Below are 18,725 nucleotides of genomic sequence, written 5' to 3'. Positions count from 1 at the left end.
TCATGTCACTGTAACATTCTTTTTTAACTTTAAGAAAAAGGCAGATTATGATGCCCCCTCCCCATCCCCCACTTCCAGGTACAGAAACTCAATCTTCATGAATTTACTGTCTTTCTTCATTCGTGTTCCTTGATTGATGTTGTTAACCAAGTTTTCCTGTATACATGTTCACATGTTTGATAATGTGAACATTTGCAAATGTTCTTATGTTCTGATAAAGGTCACAGGGTCTCTTGGCATGATATGATTTGATTCGATTTGATTTTTCTCTATTTTTTCTGTATTTTGCCCTTGTAATTTTTAGTTTAATTTGTCTCTTAATTCTTAGTTTACTTACCATCTCTGCTTTAAGTTATTCGCATTGCACCTTATGTTATGAGGCTTTTCGCTTGTGTCCTCAAATATTAACCTTAAAGCAAATATTTTCAATAACAATGAAGACAGATGAAAATATGAATAAAAAATAAAAATCTTTACACAAATCTTTTTCTTCTAACTGTAATCCTCTCTTTTATGTCCTATTTTAAAAATTAGTAGTCTGTCCCCACTTTCTCCATATATTTACCAGTTGATCTTTTACTTCCTTTGCTCTAATCTCATAGAATTATTTTCCAGAGTTTAGAGATTTTAAGGTAACAATGACCTTCTAAAGGATGAATTCAAGGAGAATTTGGTAGTCATAATTCTTCTCCAGGTCTCTAATACCTTTGATCATACAGGATTTTCTTTCTTTCCAAAAATGATCTGCTTCCAAGATTTCTAAGTTTCTAAAGTGATCTGGTTTTCTTACCCACTTTCTTTTTTTTTTTTTTTTATCTTTTGCTGCTTGCCCCAAATATGGAATCTACAAGTGACCCTCAAATATATGTTATCTGTCAAAATGCTTTGAGAGATCTCAACCCACAAAACCTGCCTTTACAATGCCTGCCCTAAATCCTAAGCAGGTTCTGTGGCATTTTTTTGTATCTCAGTTTCACTGGAAACCTAATCATACTTTATCTGTTTTTATATACTTATAGGATTTTGAGTTTCTTAAATTTATAAAAACCATTGTTGGGACATCCTTGAAACCCTGAGACATAATGAATATGAAACAAATGTAGGTATAGTCAAATGACTAAATTCTTGCATGATTTTAGTGTCTAAGTGCTTACTGTTTTGCTATACCTTTAAGAATGAATCTTACTCATCTTTGTAGATTTCCCACTCTCTACTCCTCCACACATACCTGTAACTTAGAGAACCCATCATAGGTGTTAGAATTATCTTCAAACTTAATTTTTTCTTTGTATTAAAATCAGGACCACAAATTGAAAGACTACTCATTTGCATTTGGTATGAAGAAAATATTAAACTTCTGTTTTAATTCAAAATGTTCCAATATACTCCTGGTTTTTCAATGAACAGGTTTCGCAGTGATGTCAGGAAGAAAACTAGATAACCTTTGGTTAATAATTCACATAAGAAAAAGATATTTGAGTTATCTTAGGATTCATCATTGAGATGGGTTTGGTCAGATAAAATTACAATACACAATCTAAGGTACAGTATTGCAGTGTGTAGCATACGACAGGAAGTAGGCACTACAAAATCATTCACATTCTGTTTTTATTTCTTCAGTAAAAAAAAATTCAATTTAGCTTAAGTAAGACTCCACACCTTGATGGCAAAGGTTAAAGTATTCAATTTTTTTTTTCAGGCCATGTCCTCTGGTAGCTGAATGGGAAAGCCATACCATCAATATATACTTTTATTTTTTGGCTAGGCACAGTGCACGTTATTGATGATGCATGACAAGTTAGGGCCCTCTAAGCCCCTCCCCTTTAGAAACTGTGGATAGAAACTGCGTGGAGGCTGGGAGATTCACAGTGTGTTGGAAGAGGAGTTGGGGCAAGGACTTTCCACCAATTGAGGACCTTTGTCTTCCCCTTGTTCTCTTGCTGGGGCTGGTGGTACAGGAGTCTCTTATTCCTTGAAGGCCATGTGGACCATAAGGTCTGCCACCCTGTTGCTCTAGCCAAATTCACTATCTTACCAGAAAACGAGCTTGAAAAAGTAGTCAGTGAGGGCAATGCCAGACGAGCAATGAAGGTGGAAGAGTGGGTGTCACTGTTAAAGTTGCAGGAGACAACCTGGTCTTCAGTGAAGCCCAGGATGCCCTTCAAGTGGCCCTCCAGTGCCTGCTTCACCACTTTCTTGATGTCATTGTATTTGGTAGCTTTCTCCAGGCAGCAGGCCAGATCCATGACTGACACACTGGGTGTGGGGGCCCGGAAGGCCATACCAGTGGGCTTCCCATTTAGCTCAGGGATGACCTTGCCCACAGCCTTGACAGCACCAGAGAAGCAAAGATGATACTCTGGTCATCACTTCAGCCATCACATACTATCATGATATTAGCCACGTTTTATGGTTAATGCTTTGAGCTGTCTTCCCCACTATTCTATAAGCCTTTTGAGAATAGGACCTTGATCTTTATCCCATATACCTAATATAAAGACAAGTACTTAGAGCGGTGCCTGGGTGGCTTGGTTGGTTGAATGCCCGACTCTTGATTTGGGCTCAGGTCATGATCTCATGGTTGTGGGATTGAACCCCATGTCGGGCTCCATGCTGAGTGTGGAGCCTACTGGAGATTCTCTCTCTCCCTCTCTCTGCCCATCCCTTGCTTGTGCTCTCACTCTCAAAATAAATAAATAAACATTAAAAAAAAAAGACAAGTAGTTAGAAACTATTCAGTAAACCATCTGTTAGTTGATCATCTCTCTCTCTCTTAGATTCAACTAAAGAGGCAAGAAGAAGATACAACAGTGCCTACCTCAAGGTGTCACACTTGTCAAGTGTTCAAAACTTCATCCAGCACACAGCAGGTGCTATTTCAGTACTGCCCTACTGTACAGCTTTGGAGGTGTCCTTCACATAGTCCTCCCCAGAGCTGTGCAACTCCAGACCTCATCCTCAAAGTGGGAACAACCACCATCCTCCTCATCAGGCCCCCAAACAGAAAGACTTCATTTCATCTAAACTGCAGAAACAGCAGCAAAAGTGTAAGCAGGTCCTTCATGTTGGGGATAACTGTGCCTGCCTCCTCAAGGGAAAATGGGAAATTTTTTTAAAACTGGGTATGGATTTTTGTCCTCTCATCTAATAATCCTTGTTTAAGGTTTTCAATAAGAATGAATTATGACTGAATCACATGGAGTTAAGCTTGGAGTTCTGTCCTATTAATACTGAATGTAGTAACTACTGTGAACTAAAACCACTCAAGGCTGTGACAGTTAAGATGATGAATATCCAAGTGAAAACTGAAAACTTTAGTGTTTTTTTTTTTAAATAGGTATTTGGCACACAGAGTATCAATTTTATAGTTACATCATTGGATTTTCAAACTATCTGTGACAGAATTTGTTCTCAAATTTTTAGTAGGAGGACACGCAATGAGTCTTTTGTGTGAAGAGCCTGTATGCTGTCCTCTTAGCCATTTCCTTAGCCATTTCCTCTATGGCTCACCGGGAACACTGCGGTTGTCCATGTACACCACAGTGGAATATTTCACCCAAGCACAACAAACCTTCCGACTTCCAGAAGACCTGCAGAGTCACTTCAGATACTTAAATATCAGGTTTATGGATGATTTACCAATTCTGATGACAAAATCTGTCATTTATTTTTTTTTTTAATTTTTTTTTTTTCCAACGTTTTTTATTTATTTTTGGGACAGAGAGAGACAGAGCATGAATGGGGGAGGGGCAGAGAGAGAGGGAGACACAGAATCGGAAACAGGCTCCAGGCTCCGAGCCATCAGCCCAGAGCCTGACGCGGGGCTCGAACTCACGGACCGCGAGATCGTGACCTGGCTGAAGTCGGACGCTTAACCGACTGCGCCACCCAGGCGCCCCCAAAATCTGTCATTTAAAAATATATTCACATTTTGCTAATTAAATACATAAAATACATTTTAGCAAATTTGGAAATCATAAAAAAAAAAAACCAAAAACTCAATGAAGAAATTTTTCACAAAGTCACCACCCAGAATTAGCTCTTGTTAATATTTTGAGTTATGCTATTTTGGTCTTTTTAAAAACATGTATATGTTTGTGTAATTTTTTCTCTTTTCACAAAGTTGAGATTAAATTCCATCTTTTGATTTTTGAGCTTTTAACTTAAAAGACATACCTTACATATTGTCCTGTGTTACTAAACCTTTTTCTACAACATAAACCTTTTTTGAAGGGTCTCACTGTATTCCACAGGTGTGACAGGTCACAATTATTTTATCATATATCTCTGATCTATACAGAGATAGATAAATCAAGTTTCAGTGTTTTCTCACCCAAAGATATCCTTGTCAAAACTCCTGCTATTCACTATAAGCAAAAATTGAAATGAAAAAAGTCTTAAGTTGCATGAATTTGGTTCCACGGAAACTATAAGAGCACAGAAACTGTATTGTTCACAACATTAAGTGCTAGGATTTGTGCTGCTCAGTCTGTTTTGCACTTGGGGATTTTTTTCCAGAGATGACATTTCTGTAAAACTGCTCTCTGAATCTCTTTAGAGAAAAAGAAAATGTTCATAGTTTACAGAACTGTGGAAAACACAGCATAAGATGTTTTCCTGCTTCTTTATTACTTGAAAAAAGTAGGAAGAAAACCTAGGTAGTTTTCTGTTATTAAAATATATTAAATGCCTATTTAAAACTTTGCTTTAAAAAGAGAATCCCTGATTATATTGTATAAATACACATAACTCATGCATGATCAAGTAGTTACTTAAACACAGACTCTCCAAAAGGTTTATAATAGAACTGGGATTCATTCAGACCCTTCCTTGTTTTCTTTCTTCTCTGAGGAAACTGGTTATATGGGCCTTGCTCTTGAATGTACATTTTCACACATTGCCGCTATCCTTTCTTTAGCAAGAAGTGGGTCTTGATTAATGTTGAACAATAATAATAACATTAAAAACGTATCTGCCTTTCTCTTCATTTACTTTAATTTTCAGGAGCACAAACAAATTTTCATTACAAAAGGGAAGTAATTAGCATATTAGTTAAGAACGACTTGGGAGTCCAGCGCACTTGATTTCAGAGTTTGCTTCCATCGCTCACAGATAATCTGGAGAAAGTATTACGTTGCTTTACCTCCATAAACCCTAGTTTCATCATGCATAAAATAAGAATACTACTACCTTCTTCAAAGTGTGTTGGTACAAGGTATGCAATGACCTTAGTGCAATGCTTGGCATCTAGACAAAGTAGTAAAACAAAACCCAACAGCAACAACTGACATGAATGTCGAATATGTTTTGACTGCATTTTTTTAGACATTTTTAAACCTAAATTTAGTCTAAAGAGTAGATTGATATACCTCAATAATCTCTATTTATTAATGGAAGCATTATTACATTTGGCTCATCAAATGAAAGATACACCTCAGGAGGGGAAAGATAGGATTCAATACTGATTCAAAACCATCCTCATCAGCATATGCATCAATAGTTTAGGCTTAAAAAAAGTAGGCTAGGTTTATTAGCTAGAAGCCATGGAGGTCACCTCACAAAGACAGAGACTTGGGCTGGTGACCATGGTGCTGGCTATACGTTCCATGTAAGTGTTACATGTGCTACCATTCTATTAAATTTGGCCTTTTTTCCTTGTGAAAACAGAGGTTCCTTTTGGACAGGGATCAAAGCTCTTGGTTTATCTAGTTGTTCCCATATACAGACATACACACCTAGATTATACGTGAAAAGAAGGAGCTGGGAGGAAGAACCAAAGGACTTAACTTACCTTAGCACCTGACTTAAGGCTTAGAGGCCAGTTCAGATCATGTCATAAGTTTTTGGCCCTAATCCACATCGCTGATGGATTGTTTGATTGTTTGGGGCAGGATCTTATAGAAAAACAATGTTTAAGTAAAGAAATCTAGATTTAAGTTCTGTACTTTTCAATTAGTAGTTAGGTGATGCTAACTAAACACAGGTAGACACTGAACTTTACTCTGAGGATGATTATAAACAACACAACATAATGTAAAATAATACAATATAACATACCATATGTGAGACTTTATCAAAAGTTCTTTATAACTTGTATTAAGTTATTAAAGTATTAAATACAAATCAATTGTGAAAAAATGTCTTAGCTTACTAATTATAAAAAAGATAAATAATTGATGGGGCATAAAAAGAAACACTTGAAGTTGCAAATTATCATTGTGTCATTGTGATTGCCCCAAAAACAGATCAACAGCTTAAAGTTCATGCAGACAGTTCATTTTTATCAAATTCTTATCTGCTGGGTCATTCTTTATCTTCTTTTTTTTTTTTTTTTTTTTTTTTTTCAACGTTTTTTATTTATTTTTGGGACAGAGAGAGACAGAGCATGAAGGGGGGAGGGGCAGAGAGAGAGGGAGACACAGAATCGGAAACAGGCTCCAGGCTCCGAGCCATCAGCCCAGAGCCTGACGCGGGGCTCGAACTCACGGACCGCGAGATCGTGACCTGGCTGAAGTCGGACGCTTAACCGACTGCGCCACCCAGGCGCCCCCATTCTTTATCTTCAATTTCAGCTTTTATATTAATGAAATCTGGATATTTCCCTGAAGAACAAAATCCATGTTTTACTGGGAAATAACATGGAGTAATGAAATGAAAATGGGCCAAACGGGAGTTAAGACCCCAACTGTCTCAAGTGCAAAAGAGTTAAAGCAAATGAGTTGAGGGGACAGAAGGGGGGCGGTCAATGCAGCACACACACTGCAGAGCACGGTACCCACCCAGAAGAGTGCCCATTAGCAAACTCACATATGTTTGCCATGAGGGGATGTGGGCCTAGTGAGGCCAGATTTTCTCATTTGCTAAGAAGAAGCAGATACTCAGGTGTGTTATAAAATGCAAAATTATAGGGGTGCCTGGGTGGCTCATTCAGTTAAGTGTCCAACTTTGGCTCAGGTCATGATCTCACAGTCCATGAGTTTCAAGCCCCACGTCAGGCTCTGTGCTGACTGCTCAGAGCCTGGAGCCTGCTTCAGAGTCTCTGTCTTCCTCTCTCTATGTCCCTCCCCCACTTGTGCTCTCTCTTTCACTCTCAAAAATAAATAAACATTAAAAAAAAATTTTAATGTTAAAATTATAAAATTTGGGGATAAAAGTGTGTTTTAAAAACCTCTGTGCTGGAGGCATAGACAGTTGTTTACAAACGCTTAACACACGTTTACAAACACTTCCCTGAGCTGGGTCTAGTCCACAAGGCTCCAGATTTGAACTACTGTGCTAAAAAATTGGATAAATCTTGCTTCAATCTCAGCTCTAAACTCACTAACCGAATGGCTTTGGTTAAGAAATTTAACCTCGCCAAGCTCCATTTTCCTCTTGCAAAGTGGGAAGAACAATGTCTCTGTTGTGAGGATTGCAAAAACGGACATGGATGAAAACAGTCTAGTAGATACAGAATAGGTACTCAAAGAATATTGCTGCTTTTCTTTTTGCGGATGACTTAGAGAAAATAAGTTGTTCTATTTTCTTCTTTTCATACTTGTTATACTCAGAGCATGTCAGATATCCTTGTTATTAAGAGGGTCAGGATTATCCCATCCATTGTTGGAATAAATTGTTTTACTTGAATTATAAATAAAATTGTAAATGATGGATGTCCCTAATTCTTGTAAAGAATAGAGACAAGTCAGCATCAAGTCTGAAAATTTTGCAGATTGACTCAAGGGAGAGTGCTTCTTTGCAAAATGACAACCTCCTAAACAAAATGCTTTTCCACTATTTCGTCAGCTACTCTCTGTCATAAAGATCCTTTTGTTAGTCAAACAGCATTTAAGGACATCAAGAATGTAGTAAGTGATGATACCATATGAACTAAGAATGGATCAATTCTGCTTAGATTACAGCTAACAATACAGCCAAAGATCGATGTTTCAAAGCAAGACGATTATACAAAACAAATTTAGACAGTTAATGTTTTCCAACTATACAAATGTTATTGAAAGTTCAGTAAGAGATGACCAGTGACTGACTAGAAATATTAATCTTATCTCTTTACTACCTTCCAGGGGCCCAGGCTGAACCATTTAGGTTTGATTTCAAAAAGTAAAAACAACATGAAAAGAAAAAATATATAAAATCACGTATTAAATGAGATGGGACAGTATGTGTAGTCAAACCTGTTCAGACAAGAGCATTAGTATGAATCAGGCATCTTTAAGCATACATTTAGAGATTGGGTTCATTCAAATCTATGGGGGATAAAAGCCTAACAGTCACACAGTGGTGAAGAAATCAATTTCCTTTATAGCAGGCTATTTTCCTTTTTCTTGTTTCAGAGCATAGCACTGCACCCTGTGGATTCCCAAATGTGGATAACCTACCTAAGAGAACAAGATGGAAAAAATGTTCCTTCTATGAAAAAGTAACTAGGGTAAGAGGTTCCTTGTTACTTCATTTTTTAAAAGCTAGGGTTTATTTTTAATGATGGCCGATGTTTTAAGCATCTGGCTCAAAACACTGTAAATGTGAGAATTGCCCGGGTGGCTCAGTTGGTTAAGCATCTGACTCTTGATTTTGGCTCAGATCATGATCTCACAGTTTCATGAGTTCAAGCCCCGTGTCCGGCTCTGAACTGACAGTGTAGAGCCTGCCTGAGATTCTCTCTCTCTCTGCCCCTCCCCTGCTCACCCTCTCTCTTTCTCAAAAATAAATAATAAATTAAAAATTTTTTTTAAAACACTATAAATTCTAAACTTTGTAGATGCTTTTATTCAATGAAGTGTTTTAAAAATAAAAGTAAATCATAATTCAAATGTTTTCCTTAATAAATCAAAATCATCTATTTTCTAAAATATAAAATTTATCTCATGGTTCAATACACTTAAATTCCTCGTCAAGAGATAAGAGAGACAAAGAATGAACCAGTGAGGTAAGAGCAATTCTTTCCCCTGGATCTAGGTAACTGGAGCAGAGCAGATGATGGAGAAACCCCAATAATTCCAGAGTACCCATCTTCATAATCTTAATTATCTAGGAAATTCATAAGAAAGCACATTTGGGATCTAGAGTATCTGCAAAACACCTAACTCCTTCTCTCTGTCTTGTCAATGCCGATAAACAGAATTTTGAGAATTCTCATGAGAATTCAGGGTGTTCATTTTTGTACCACCTCCAGGTTGGTGATTGTTGTATAAAAAATTGTCAGTTGTCTAATGGGTTTTTTGGTAGAATGACACCATGTCATGGATTTTAAAAAATTTTTTAATGTTTATTTATTTTTGAGAGACAGAGAGAGAGACAGAGCATGAGCAGGCGATGGGAAAAGAGAGAAGGAGACACAGAATCCAAAGCAGGCTCCAGGCTATGAGCTGTCAGCACAGAGCCTGATGTGGGGCTTGAACTCATCAGTAAGTTGATCTGATGTAATCAGATGTAAGATGTAAGATCATACGTGAGCTGAAGTCAGACACTCAACCAACTGAGACACCCACGCACCCCACCATATTGCGGATTTTTAAGAATGGTACTCATTTAAAGTATTTTTTTCTAGTTGTTTTCCTCAGTATGTTCTCATTTAAAAAAAAAAAAAGGCTTTTGTTCTGGAAAATATGTTCAAAGTAGGTATATCTGACTTATGAGTAGTTTATGGGAGACATAAAGTGGATCAGTAATGATTACAGAGTACGAGCTCAGTTTATTTTTGGAAGGTAACCTCTCTCCATGAAATGCTGCACAGGAAAGAACCAGATAAGGAATGCGGGAAAGAAACATTTGCTTGGTTTACATTTTCATTGTAGTTATACTGGTAGCATTTTCCAGGGGAATATTTCCAGTGTGGAACACAAGTCATGAGGAAAATATTACCCTTTTTCTTTGGCACATGCTCGCAAAGTTTTTTTAGAGTCCCAGTGATTTCAGCAAATTTCCTCCTTGAAAATAATACCAGGGACTTGTTTTCTGACAGAGATTGTCAACTAAACTTAGTCAGACTCTTGGTTTTCTAAGTATATTTTTGCTGCAGTAGGCTCCGGAATTTCAAGCACTGCAGTAAATGATCTTGATTTAGATGTCAAGCAAAGAAAGGGAACAAAGACTTCTACCTCATCCTTAAGTTCCAGAATTTCCATGAAGGCAAGATGCCACCTTAATTTATCTTTTCAGTAAGGATATTACTTCCATTTCTGTTTAGTCTTAATTTCTGGATACAGATATGAAGGGATGATTTGTTTATGATTAGCGAATTTAGTAGAGTGGATTTCCAGAATAGCAAAATAGCTGAGTGTGGATCATGTAGTTTGATGCTAATAATAATTAAATTATTAATTTATTTTAATAAATTACAATGAATCCAAAGGTATTTGCCTACTGGTGTCATTATTTCTGACTTGCAATTCAGTTTTGAAAGGAAATAAAAGGAGCCACAGAAATGTTCACGGCTTTTCTTTTTGATGTCATAGCATGTAGTGAACAACTCTTAATTACAGATTTTTAAAGCATTGTGATTTATTGCCTTTAATAATTTGGTTTTCCTTTATCGAAACCTTAAAATCCTGAGAATATCACAAATAAGAATACAATCCACTTTGTTTTTGCACCAAAATAAAAGAATGATAATCACAGTTATTCCACAATCTTTTTTTTAATGTTTATTTATTTTTGAGAGAGCGTGCATGTATGTGCACACGCAAGTGGGAGAGGGGCAGAAAGTGAGAGGGACAGAGGATTTGAAGCCAGTTCCATGCTGACAGCAGAGAGCCTGATGTGAGGCTTGAACTCATGAACTGGGAGACCATGATCTGAGCTGGATGCTTAAACAACTAAGCTACCCAGGTGCCCCAACAGTTTCATTTTCTGCCCTCAGAGAACTTCAAATCTACTGAAGGGTATGGAAAATCAAGTAAGCAAATAAATAGCTCTGTAATTACAACTTTGATAAATGCTATGAAGGAAAACCACAGGGTACAGAGAACAGAAATATACTTAAGAAAATCTCTCCAAGGAGTTATATTTAAAGCTCAAACTTCAAGTATAAGGAGATTCCAACCATTCATATTTTAAAGAGCCAGATGACTCAGCTTTCATTTAAAAACCATAGTACAGGGGCACCTGGGTGGCTCAGTAGGTTAAGCAACCAACTCTCAGTTTTGGCTCAGGTCATGATCTCACAGTTTCATGAGTTTGAGCCCCACGTCAAGCTCTGTGCTAACAGTGTGGAGCCTGCTTGGGATTCTCTCTCTCCCTCTCCCTCTCCCCCCCCCTCCCCCCCTCCGCCACTCATGCTATCTCTGCCTCTCTCAAAATAAATAAATAAAACTTTAAAAAAATTAAAAAAAAATAAAAACCATACACAGGTTTAAGAAATAGATGCCAAAAATATATCTCAGTTTAGTCTGAGAAGTCATGTGACAACTAATATATGTTAAGTCTGCTTTCATAGAGCATTTGAGTTGGACAAAGAGGTTAAGACTGCAAGATGCCACTACCATACTGAGGAAAAAATGACAAAAACCTGAAAGAAATTTATTTTTTGTGTTGGCTTGTCTGCTTATGCATGTACATGATGATGTTTTTAGTGATTCAAAGATTTCATTGACTTGGGCTTAAAACTCACTCATTATGAGCAGACAAGAGAAAACCGAGGTTAATTTAATACCCATTGTGAGGTGCAATGGCAGCCAGGGTAACAGAGCTCAGATTTCCTGAAAAAAAAAAAAAAAAAAAATAATGCTTGACTCACAGCTGCTGTAAATCAAGCAAGATCTACCTGTTTCATGACAAGTATTTGAAACAAAGCATACAGACCCTTGAGTGGGGAAAAAACAGCTTGAATCATCAGGGGAAAAAAAGCACACAGAGACTGGAAATTTAGTAGAGACATATTTTGTTGACATGAAAAGATGGTTACCTCGTAAGAACTACAAAACAATGCCTAGAGTATGGTCCCATTAATGAAATTGTATGTCTGAGTGTGTTTATAGTCGCATGTTTAAAAAAATCTTGAAGGAAATATTTCAAAATGCTAACAGTAATCATTTCTTGATGACAGGCTTATGGGTGATTTTCCTTTTATACATTTATATATTACCTTTTTTTGTTCCTTGCAATGAGGATATATTTTTTAAATGTGAAAAAAACCCTTTAAAAGATAAAATTTAATTATATTGGTGAATATTTATTTAAATTAGAATGTCTAGTGTGACAGATCTCACTTGTACTACAAGCTAATTAATTATAAAGGACATTCCCAAATGTGGAATGATAGTTCAAATGGCTTAATTTGCTCTTTGGCCACTGCTGAAGTACCAAATAGTCAGACACAAAGTATGTGCCTAGGGCATTGGCAAAGAAAGGAAGACACCAAAAAATTAGAATACTTTTGGAGAAAAGTACTAAATTTTTGGTATTTCACAAAAGTGTAAAAGTATTTGCCCAGGGAAAATATCAGAAAGCTGTTGAACTGATGTACACATTTTTATGATTTAATATCATTTTTAATTATAAGAACATGTACATGGAACGATGCTTAGGAAGTATAGGTGGGAGGTATGGCTAAGTGTTTTCAAGGTCCGAGGTCTATAGAAATCTTAATTTGGTCCTAAGCACAGAAATAAATTATGTTACTTCCCAAGCCGGATGTCACTAAAAATAAAAACAATAGCCATAAAATAAGGGCACATCAATCCAACAAAGTTCTGATTTTTCCCCAAACAAATCCAACTATGCTTTTCTAAAATATCAAGAATCCAGCTTTTCTCCAAAATAATTTTTGCATGCACCATTTTTTGAGGGGGAGGCTGATACCCTAAGCATACACTGAGTCTATTTGGCAATTCAATGTGATCAAAGAGCAAATCATGGCACCTGACATATTCAAATAAAAATTCAAATACAAATAGCCACATTTAATGCAGATTTACTATATTTGATATTTTAAACTTCTAATTAGCAAGATAATATGTTAAATGTTCTAACATGGCAGATGTGGGCTCATGGGATTTGATATCCAGGTCCAGTTAGACCATTTACCAAACCCAAACTTGGACAAGTCTAACTTCTCTGAGCCTGTTTCCACTTATTTAAAATAGCTATAATGATGGAGCACCTGGGTGGCTCAGTAAGTAGGTTTGGCTCAGGTCATGATCTTCAGATTTTCAGATAGAGCCCAGTGTGGGGCTTAGTGTGGAGTGTGAAGCCTGCTTGGGATTCTCTCTCTCCCCCTCCCCTACTCATGCGCAGTCTCTCTCTCTTTCTCTCTCTCTCTCTCTCTCTCGCACACACACAAAATAAATACATAAACTTAAAAAAAACCATCTAAAATAGTTATAATGACACAGTTTTACCAGCAAGATAGAATGTGGGGGAATATTAGATGAAAAATAAAGAATGTAAAAAGACTTTGTGAACTACAAAAGATGATATTAATGTAAGGTGTAATGGTGGTACTTATTACAACTATATTCTTTCCACATCTATATATCTTATGTATATATCTGTATATCCTACAGAATATGTAGGATATTCTACATTGCTAGGATATGCAAATTTGTCCAGTCATATAAGAGCTCTACAAATAGTTTGACTATATGATTAATTCCTCTTTTGTAAAAACACAGTTTTTACTTGGTAGAATAATAGTTGGGATATACAAACAGGAGGAATTTTGTAACTGACCTCTCACATTAACACTCAGGTATAAATCTGGTTTATTTATTTCAGGCAGAACAACAGATTCTTGAGTTATTTACGTTGAAACTTCCAAGATAAATTTGGTTTTCTTTTAGGTTGTAATCATGGAAAACAAATCATTAATCTTTTTACGAATCTATGAGAAATGTAGAAAATGGTTTTGACTTTTCAGACATTTACTAAGTCATCCTTTTGGAGTCTAGAAGCATGTATATAAAATTGAAATATGTTCTGAGGTCACTTGAAGGAATAGGGAACATCCTATTATAAAGTGAGGAATTAGATAATGTATGCTATGCTCCAACTAAAACAAATTTCTAGTCAAAATATTTAACATTCCAACATGATTGGCATTTACAAGACAGTGTTTGAGAAAAGGGTAATTAACAAAATTTGTATGTTGTTAAACAGCACATTTACACAATAACTTGCATGTATTTTTCAAATACTTTGTTCTGAAATCAATTTGATGGCTTTTGAATTATTTTGTATCTAGACCCACTCAACCGCATTTTAGTTTTCAAAATTAGCCATACAACAGGGAATAATTTTAATATGACTGTTAGATATCAGACTACACAAAGTTGCTGAGAAAAGACTCTTATGAAGAGGCCAATATTTAGTTCCATGCATCCTGACAAGATGACATATAAAATTTTCCAAGCAGATGGTCAATCGATTTAAAAATATACAGATTCTGGGGCGCCTGGGTGGCGCAGTCGGTTAAGCGTCCGACTTCAGCCAGGTCACGATCTCGCGGTCCGTGAGTTCGAGCCCCGCGTCAGGCTCTGGGCTGATGGCTCGGAGCCTGGAGCCTGTTTCCGATTCTGTGTCTCCCTCTCTCTCTGCCCCTCCCCCGTTCATGCTCTGTCTCTCTCTGTCCCAAAAATAAAAAAATTTAAAAAAAAAAAAAAAAAAAAAAAAAATACAGATTCTGTAATTTAGAAGCCCACTGCAAAATGGAGTCTTAATGTTATAGATCTCAAAGTACCAGATATTAAACAACTAAGGCACACTTTAAAATAGACAGTTTACTCTAGAAAAAGCCAGAGAAGTTCTTGACAAAGAATCTAGTCTACACTATCTGAAATAAGTGCATGTCTAGGTCAAACTTTTGGAGGTTTTGATGAAAGAAAGAATGCACGGTGTAATCTGGTTGCCCAGTTGACAACTCAACTTTGCTATCAGGAAGTTCTACATTGTCTATATATATATTTTTAAGTTTATTGATTTATTTTGAGAGAGAGAGAACATGCAGGGGAGGAGCAGAGAGAAGGAGAGAGAGGATCCCCGATGTGGGGTTTGAACTCATGAACCTCGAGATCATGACCTGAGCCAAAACCAAGAGGTGGACGCTTAACGAACTGAGCCACCCAGGTGTGCCTCTACATTCTATATTTCTAATCTTCATTCTTCCTGATGAAGCCCACTGACTAAATTTTAGGCTCCAAATAAACTCCAGCTCTTGTGAAGCAAATGATTGTCTTCTCTCAATTTTCCCTTCTCCAAATGAAATAATTCTAGTTTCCTTATCTTTTGTTAGAGAATTCCACTTGTAGTCCTTTAAACACACTTCATTTTTGTGTGGCCCTTCAGCAAAGGCCATATAATTGTCTCAAGCTGTGGGATCAAAAACTAGGTCTAGGATTCCCATCAGGGTCTTACCACACAGGTGAAATGTGCTACTACTGATAGTCTGTTCTGTGTCCACGGCCTACAGTGATTGGCCTCTGCCCTAACTATACCAACTTCTCCTATAAAACCACAACCCAATGAAAACTCAACACAAAGGAAATAAAACAAAGCCCCAAGATAGCTGTTTTCATTGCATGAAACAGGGTCAACCAAAACATGTCTTAATTTCTTAAGCTTACTGTCGATATATCTGAAATTGTAATTTTTGGAAGTCGAAAGTTATTAAAAGATGTAGGATGCAGTGTGTTATAAGTATTTGATATGACATGCAGGACCAGTACCTCTTTCCTTGCTCTACTTTATTTAGCTGTTATAATTAGGCACACGATAGCATGACTTTACAGAGTTGTGAATCTACATAATATATGACATGCTGTGAGCGTATTAAATCCATTCTTCCACTAAATCTTCCTATATATAAACCAACTAGAATATTTATTCTCTGAAATTAAACTATAAACTTGATTCAAACACATGTAAAAATTTTAACTGAGGGGGCAGTGTGTAAAATAAAATGCAAGATTAAGACAAAAAATAATGTTACTTTACATTACAAAAAAATGTTTGCACTGACAATGATATTGTTTGAGAAGAAATGGATGGATAAAACTAGTCCATATGATGAATGTAATACACTTTTACCTGCAAGGATTTTTCTGGCTTTAATTCAATGAGATCCATTATCCCGGGTAGGAATGGAGCCCTGTACCCTACTCATTTCAGGCATCTCCAGTCTTCTGAGCTGCCTTAAAGCCTTGACATAATAAAGGTCAAACAGATCCCAGTAAGCATTTGTAAACTACAACAGCCCCCCATTTCGGGCTACAAGCCACACATTCTCATGCTAAGCTTTGCCCACTCTCTTGTTTCATTTCATTGTATAAGCAGGCTAATTTGGAAATGGCTAAGGTACTTGGGAACACCTATATTTTCAAAACAATCCCACTTTCCTACTTAACCACCTAAATAAATAGACCCATAATACAACATTTGAGAGAACTGTAAAATGGTGCCTGGATACTGAAGGAATGAAGACCAAATAGCAAGCAGCCTTATCAAATAAAATGAATGCATTTCACCTTCCAGCTTGTCTGTGCTTCCCTGGGACACAAGGCACAAACATGAAGGGGGTGGAGTGGAATTTTGAGAAAACTGATTTGTTTCAATATTCACTTGGCAAGATGCTGGACACAAAATAATACCACAAGCCACCTCCCTTTCCCATCATTGTAAATTCAGGGCTCTCAAGTCACCTCCCACAAACCCAATTAAAAATAAAGAAAAGAGGCAGGCTGTGAATTCGCATCTAGTGCTAAGATACAGAATTAAATGATAGGCATCTGTCCTAATTGGTCACAATGAAACTAAGGGACAATAACAAGAATAAATCTCACATTAATCCAAATGAAGCCAATGAATAATAATACAAACCAGAAGCATAGTTTCAAAAATGTGCAATTACTTCCAAGCATGCAAGGACATTTATAACCCATAAATATGATTGGAAAGCACAGTATGCATATAAATGTTTCCTAAATGCACTAGAAACATGTGTATATAAGATATGTATATCCATAGGATACACATTTGTATGTTCACAATCACATCTATCTACTAAAAATCAAACTCTATCCGGCAAATCGCTTCTCAACAAGAGTGCATTAGAATATGAAATGGAATGATAAATTCCAGGGCCACCTTTTCTTAGCGATGAAGGAAATAAGCAAAATCACCTTATAATTAGGCCGGGAAGCTCAGGAGGCACCAAATGGGTTTTTGAGGAAGGCCCAACCCTGTATGTGAGAGCTGCAAATTAAATGAGTCCTTTCAATAACACCCATTTCTTGTTAGGTCTTTTTCCACCCCTGATTCTGTTCCTAAGCTTGGAAGGAAAGGGACCAAGTGGATCAGTCTGCATTCTGAGCCGGTTCAAGATAAAATCAGACCTTTTTTTTTTTTTCTTTTTTTTTTTTTTAAATACACAGCGGATGCTTTCTTACTTCTCTCTTCCTGGCAACCTTCCTCTCCCTCCATCCCCATCTCTGTCTCCACATCTTCCTCTCCTACTCTGAGGGAGTCATTGTTCAAGTGCTGGCCGCAAATGTACACACAGGTCCTTTAACAGGCAGCTACACCAAGAAGATAGCCCCACAGTCTCCTGCTTACCATGCTGAGACCCGGAGAAGCTGTTGAAAGGAGGGAGAGATGCAAACTGAATCCATTTTCCTTGTGACCGAGTCGGATGCAGCCTCCGAACCCAACATCAGCAGCTGCCGGTGGGATTTTTTTCCCTCGCTCTCTGGTTGGCGACGGGGCGAAGAGGAACCACCCTTCCAGCCTCACTAGAGCATCAGCAGTCGAGGCGACAGGAGCAGCGGCATCACCACTTGGCCTCCTCCCTCTCGGAGGATGGGGTGAGCTCAGAAGCAGCCAGGAACTTGCAGCAGACACCTCCTCTGGCTCCTCCTCTCCTGCCCCCTCCCCCAAGGCCCCACCCCTGCTGCGGTAGAGGCTGCCTGTCCTGGCAGCTGCTGGTTGTCATGGCAACGACCAATGGTGAGCCACCAGACTAAGGGGGAGGGGAGATGGGTGAAATGAGCTGCAGGGCTGGAGGGGAGTGAATTTGTGCTGCTGCCCTCTGGGATGCTCTGGGTCTCTCCTACCCTGGACTCTGGGTCTTTAAAAATGGGGCAAGGGTGCACAGGCAAAAGAGGAGAATAATTTGAATGTAATCGAAATCAAGGCTGTAACATACAAAATAGCTTAGCTATTTTTTGCACTTTCTAAGGTTTTCCAACAGAATGTATTAAAATTTGCCATCAGAAAAACGTAACAAATGAAGAAAATCATATCGTGTAATCAGAGATTATAATTACTCCAAATATGTTTGTCCTTGATAGTATCTTTTACCCAATGTCACTCAAGGTTGTTAAAAAGCAAAGTAAGTGGCTGGACTTTGCAATAAAATAAGAGTCTGATTCCTTAGCACTACTCTCTGCTTGTTCTTCTCAAGTGAGTCACTTGGTCTCACTGTTTTTCCAGTTCTCTCTCTGAATAGGATTTGGAGGTATTTGGCACTCCCCTGTGGAAAAGAAAGTTAAACAGAGGGAACAGAAATTTCTTGAGTAATCGTGGTTCTCAGTAACACCAACCAGTTGGTGGATAGTTCCAGGCCTTTATAATGTCAAACTCCTGGAGTGTTAAATTTCCTGCAGGAAATTTTATGCCATTTTCACGGATGCCACTTTCATAGATGCCCTTTTGGAGTTCCCAAGCCAGCTGGTAGTCAGGGTGGTAGGTAGAAAAAGGAAGTGAAATCAGCAGTGTTCCGAGTTCTTGGTGAGTTC

General features: G+C 37.6%; 1 protein-coding gene across 8 annotated transcripts in view; it reads right to left on the bottom strand.

The window, feature by feature from the left end:
* The window catches only part of JAKMIP2 (janus kinase and microtubule interacting protein 2), a 179,320-nt gene extending 161,471 nt beyond the window's left edge, over positions 1 to 17,849 (bottom strand). For all 8 annotated transcript variants that reach the window (XM_060635793.3, XM_060635794.3, XM_060635795.3 and 5 more), the window contains exon 1: positions 17,545 to 17,849. Coding sequence is in view for 1 of the 8 variants with exons in the window: in XM_060635798.1 (XP_060491781.1) it covers positions 17,545 to 17,547 (3 nt within the window). In the remaining 7 variants the exon portion in view is untranslated. The remainder of the gene's footprint in view (positions 1 to 17,544) is intronic.
* Positions 17,850 to 18,725: the final 876 nt, after the last annotated feature.

Source organism: Panthera onca, chromosome A1 (genome assembly GCF_046562875.1).
Source record: "Panthera onca isolate mPanOnc1 chromosome A1, mPanOnc1 haplotype 2, whole genome shotgun sequence".
NCBI lineage: Eukaryota > Metazoa > Chordata > Mammalia > Carnivora > Felidae > Panthera > Panthera onca.
The sequence above is the reverse complement of the archived record's forward strand: the minus strand, read 5'-3'. Positions and strand labels throughout refer to the sequence as shown.